This window comes from Trypanosoma cruzi, genomic scaffold, assembly GCF_000209065.1.
Source record: "Trypanosoma cruzi strain CL Brener 1047053513037 genomic scaffold, whole genome shotgun sequence".
Taxonomy (NCBI): domain Eukaryota; phylum Euglenozoa; class Kinetoplastea; order Trypanosomatida; family Trypanosomatidae; genus Trypanosoma; species Trypanosoma cruzi.
Window position 1 is genome coordinate 5,405 of NW_001849257.1, and position 5,197 is coordinate 10,601.

The following is a 5,197-nucleotide window of genomic DNA, read 5'->3' on the forward strand; positions in this document are numbered from 1 at the left end:
ACTTATGTTTTGCCGAATGGAATTGGACACCCCTGCTCGGCGTGTGATACTCAAAAAACTTCACTTTTCCTACAAGAGAGACAAAGTTCCCCTCACCCACTTCATAAGAGAGGCAAGGCGATACTGAGCCTTTTCGTAATCATCTATGCGGCTATTGCGCAGGGCCTCTAAGGCCCCCATCCACCTTACAACTGAGGAGGAAAAGCCGATGGCCTCACCGTTCCCACCACGTTGCATTGAGACGCTCCATTCGGAACAGTTCTCCTCGAACGTTCAACATCGGTTGCGGAAAACCCCTGTTTTAGATTCCTTTTTATCTTTTTTTTTCCCCTCTTTCCCCCGCACCTCTCCTTCTTCTGTGACGGTGTCAAGAAAAAATAAATAAATTAAAAAGTCAGAAATATTGCTTCACAAAACACACAAAGAGACAAAGAGTAAAAGGATAAGAAAGAGAAAGAACAAGAGAACAGCAATGTGTCTCTAAATAGAAATCAACAGTTTGTTGTTGTTGTTGTTTTGTTTCGTTTTTTCGCAAAAAAAAAAAAAAAAAAAACAACGACAATTGAGAAGATGCACTCTGAATATTGCCATCTATATCCACTGCAATGCAGATGTAGTATGATCGCCCTCCCACCTTTTTTTTTTATTCTCTCTCTCACAGACCTTCTATGCACACTTCTATACGGATCCCAGCACCCGCACCCGCCACTCAATCCTATTCTAAGCCCTGTATGCCTCATCACTGTCTAGCTTTCGCGAGAGATATTTTGCCAAAAAGGAAAGTGGATTTGTTGAGGATATCAATTGCAACAAATTCTCCTCCATCGATCTCATGTCTTCATCGACCATCGATTTGAGTCGAACAAGTGACTCTTCCTCCACAGATTCGGAGCGTTGAAGGGCGACCAATAGCTTTTCTCGAAGTCTGCCCACCTCACCTTTCAGCAACTCGCTCAGTGCCTGAATCTCGGTCAGCTCCTGGTTAAGCGACTGCACACATTCAGCAGCACGCGCCTTTAATTGGGCTTCAGCTTGCCGTACGGCTGTTAAATCTTCTCTCACAGAGGCCTCAAACTCATCACGCTCGCGCGCATTAAGTCGACGCATTTTCTCCACCTCTTCTTGCATAAAGTCCACAGCGCATTGAAGCTCCCCCTGACAATCCTGTCGCATTCGCGCAACCTTGTATGAAGCTGCTTCGTGTAGCTGACGAAGCGCGTACTCCTCCACCTCTTTTGCTACCTCCACCTCCTTTTTTTCAGTGGCTGGTTGTTTTCCATTTGGTGAAGACGGTTCAGAGTGCGTTTGTTGTCGCTGCATCTTCACACCACGATTAGGAAAAACTTTCTCAGAGGCGTGAGACGCGGTAGGTACAGAAATAGAATGGCCATTCTCATCCGGAATAAAACCTGTATCATTTATAGTGGCATTTCGGGAATTAAAACTCCTCGCAGCAGCAGCTGCTGTGGTTACTAATGATGATGCCTCTATTTGTTGCCGAATAAGGCTTATAGGAACACGACGCTTTCTATCGGCAATCCATTCGTGAACCCCAGATGATCGAATAGCGCTGAACGTCGACTGCGTCAATGAAATCATAAGTGTATCTTTGTCACCATCATGGCTCATGAGATGAGAGAGTCTTACGGGGATGACATGCAGTCGAAGGCCAAGCTTCCGCTCTTTTGAAAGCTTTACAGAACGAATGTGTTCGTACGGAATGGTGATGTTATCCCCAGAGCACCCTGGAATCATAATGACGAGAATCAATGGGAAAAAATACATGCTTGTGTGGCCGCACACCTCTTCATTACCTGCCTCAATAAGGAGTGCCGTAAACTGGAGCCGTTTAAAACTAGCGTATTCCATATTATAGGCGTCAAGCAATGTCTGGATGCTTGTTAACAGATTTTCATCATTGGGAAGCTCCGGCACACACTTCTTAAAAAAATCAGGTAGTGTTGAGGTTGACAAAACTGTACGATTGTGTGTATAGAGACGAAACAACATTTCAACACACTGCATTTGAAAAAAAATATCGTTCGACTTTGTCAAGACTTCCCCAATGAGACCACACTGAACACTCATCCGATTCTTGTTGGCCTTTGACCCGCGGATGAGCGTGATGAGCACGCTTGCGCAGCCACGACCTTGACGGTAGTCATCTTCCTTTTCCACAGCAACGTGGAGAAATGTCAAAAAACATGGCATCAGTACCACGCCAAGCGGATCCTTCAGAGTCGAAAAGGCGCAGAGCTGTTGGATCAACTCAAAAAAACCCTCAATGTTAAGCTTGCCGCGGAATTCGTGTTGTTCGGGCCTTAAAAGTGTGTCGCAGATGCCTGCCAACAGGTCGATGCAACGCCCTTCTTCAATGGGCGCCAAAAGAGCTCTCGAGACATCCTGACACTCCAAAATAGCTGGCTGCAACAATAGATGAAGAAAGACAGAAAAGGGGGCCACCAAGGCGTGCCGCACGGCGTAGAGGCACTTCCGCATGATTGTCTCCATCTCACGAAAAACAACAGAGAGATCCCCGTCGGTAACGACAGGAGGACATAATTGAACCTCATCGGTGGGGAGACGCAGTAGCGCCTCCACGGACGCCATATATCTTTGGTCGCACTAATAGCGAGGCACCCCTCTCTTATTCTTGCTGTTGCCTTGTTTCTCTTCTTTTCACTGCCTCATTGAAAAATAATTATAAAAACGAAATACATTTATATATATATATTGGCCAGGAACGGCTAAAAGCTTCTGTTGGCAATCCAAATGGAGTCACAAGTGCAGAACCATTGGTAACCCATCACACATGCAAATTTAACACACACTCAATCAATAAAAAAAAAAAAAAAAATGCTATCTTTGGCCCTTCTATTTAATTGTATTTGAAATTTTACTCTTCCGGCCGCCCTCACATTCGACGGTCACCCTCCCAATCGTCTTTCCCATCTAGTAGGAAAAACCTTGCTCAAACAGTTCCAGTGTAATTGTTGTCAGCATGTATACAAAAAATACAAACAACATCGATGGCAACACATCAAAAACCAGGTAAACCAAAAGCATTGCCCTCGATATTCTTTCGGGCCTCTTCAAATGAATGAGAGCAAGACCCTGAAAATGAACAAGGTAACTAAGCAACAGAGGTGAGATGGATTTCCCCACCAGTGAGCACGGATCCACAAAATAGCGATGAAGAAAAGCGACGAGAATGGTCAATAAGGTAATCGTAATATAGGAAAATATGCTAAACAAACTGGGTAAATGAGATTCGGTCCAGATGTTTACTGCGCAGGAAAAAAAAGCGACACCTCCACTAAAGCGTGCAGTGGGCTTCCGTTTCATTCGATCATTCGAAAAATCCGTGTGTTTCAACTCATCGGTAAAATGCCCCGCTGGCGATGCCAAATGAGAATCAAGATCCTGCTTTTTTTCCTCTGTTGGGCAGGTAGAAGCTGTAATAGTTGCTGTTTTCTCAGAAAAAAACTTTTTCTCCGTCTTGTCTTTGTTTATTGCACAATCCGTATTTAATCGTATTCCACCTTCAACCGATCCTAATGCTTTTTTCAAATCTGGATACTCTTGCTCAAGTTTCTGAAGTTCAGCACTGAGTGTCTCGTCAATTTGGCCAAGTTTCTGCAAAGACTCTGCCTGTCGAAGCAAAGCCCGATAGCGACGTCGGGCTCTTAATTGCTGAGTACCATCCATATTATTTGCAAAGAAAAAGCTCTGCGTACTAAAAATAAAATGAAAATAAAACCATAAAAGATAATTGCTCATTAATCCCCAAAACTCTACAACAGAAATAAACCATTTTCTTCCATGCACGTTCATTTACTGGTGGCACTCAAAAACAGAAACAGCAAAAGTAAGCCCAAATGGCATTTAACACAAAAAAAAAAGGAAACGATATGTCCATTTTTTTTTTTTTTTCCTAACCCTCTAAAAAAGTCTGATTGTGTATAATAATTACCGCGTGTGAGGAAAAGAAATCTCCCTTCCAGCTGTAAAATAGCGCAAAAGAGTTGCAATCTGCACCGTACTATTCGTGGCATGACACAAAAATAAGGGGTAATTTGCTGGTGAAATAGCGATAGCCCATCTAAGGAAAATGGCACTGTACCCAAAAAGAATGCTCGTCATCATGGGATCAATGTCACTGGGCTTCCTTGTGGGAAAATTCATTATGCCAGCAATGGGTATCAGCCAATTCGCTGCAGCACCGACGTATCCAATGTAACGGACAGTGCTTACGGAAACCATTGAACAATATATACTTATAAGTACCTTTCCCTTTGATCTAGTTCAAACAAAAAAGTGAATAAATAAACAAATAGAAAAAGTAATTAAGATGAAAGGACGAGTCGTTCATTTTTATTATTATCAATATTTATTTATTTATTTTTAATCTCGGTTTTAGGTTAGAGGCGAGAAAACAAAAATTTTTTCCTCAATAAATTCTTCTCTACATCAGTTCATTTATCCTGACAAAGAAAATAACGATCATTGTCTTTTCTTCGGCAAGCTAGAATTTAGTGACCTAAGAAGCATGTCAACGTCCTCCACCATAGGTGGTGGATAAAAAAAGCCATCCTTACTAAAATACCTACCGTATGAAACCTCTTTAAAAACCGAATAGTAAACGGATGAAGCGGCAAACGGACGAGAAGGTCCCACCAATTGAGCCTCAATAATTACCCTTGTCGAGTTTGGAACCTCATTAACCCGAACACAAATTTTACGCCCTCTCAAAGCACGAAGATAATCCCTCCTGCGCGTGCCATTACCACGGAAAGAAGATCCTGCAGCCGTGAACACCACGCGATCTGAAGCTTGTGAAGATTCGAGAAGGCAAGCAATCAAACAAAAAAGGCCCGCAATACCCATTAGTATGTATGTTGTCCGAGGATAGGGCTTAAGAAAATCCTTTCCAATAAGTAAAACGGAGTTAATCAAAACAGTCACGACAATAGATAAATATAATGTTATCCTCTCCTTCTTATAGTTATAATTCGTCTCAAATTCGCCCAAATGATCCAAATAGTCGTGTATATTATTCAGTATAGCGTTTTTCGCCGTCCTGATATCATTTACAGGATAGTACTTGCGTACAGAATCACTGTATAATCATAACCATAAACGTACTTCTTCTTAATTTGGTTTATGGGCAGATCATATGTACATCATTCATTTTGTG

The 5,197-nt window shown here is 42.4% G+C and overlaps 3 protein-coding genes and 2 pseudogenes across 3 annotated transcripts, besides 6 other annotated features; all 5 read right to left on the minus strand.

Moving 5' to 3' along the window:
• Tc00.1047053509337.5 lies at positions 1 to 280 on the minus strand (annotated as a pseudogene; the record flags this gene model as incomplete).
• Positions 1 to 5,197: a sequence feature (heterozygous, non-Esmeraldo-like haplotype).
• Positions 373 to 393: a sequence feature (AT_rich).
• Positions 534 to 553: a microsatellite.
• Tc00.1047053509337.10 (hypothetical protein, conserved) lies at positions 721 to 2,610 on the minus strand (the record flags this gene model as incomplete). The annotated part of the gene is made up of 1 exon (XM_798984.1): positions 721 to 2,610. One exon carries the CDS (start codon positions 2,608 to 2,610, stop codon positions 721 to 723), a length of 1,890 nt encoding a protein of 629 aa, XP_804077.1.
• Positions 2,694 to 2,735: a sequence feature (AT_rich).
• Positions 2,838 to 2,858: a sequence feature (AT_rich).
• Positions 2,953 to 3,708, minus strand: Tc00.1047053509337.15 (hypothetical protein, conserved; the record flags this gene model as incomplete). Its single annotated transcript, XM_798986.1, has 1 exon — positions 2,953 to 3,708. The coding sequence occupies one exon, from the start codon at positions 3,706 to 3,708 to the stop codon at positions 2,953 to 2,955; it is 756 nt and encodes a 251-aa protein (XP_804079.1).
• Positions 3,970 to 4,263, minus strand: Tc00.1047053509337.19 (hypothetical protein, conserved; the record flags this gene model as incomplete). Its single annotated transcript, XM_798985.1, has 1 exon — positions 3,970 to 4,263. One exon carries the CDS (start codon positions 4,261 to 4,263, stop codon positions 3,970 to 3,972), a length of 294 nt encoding a protein of 97 aa, XP_804078.1.
• Positions 4,371 to 4,409: a sequence feature (AT_rich).
• On the minus strand, positions 4,504 to 5,197 carry Tc00.1047053509337.28 (annotated as a pseudogene; the record flags this gene model as incomplete).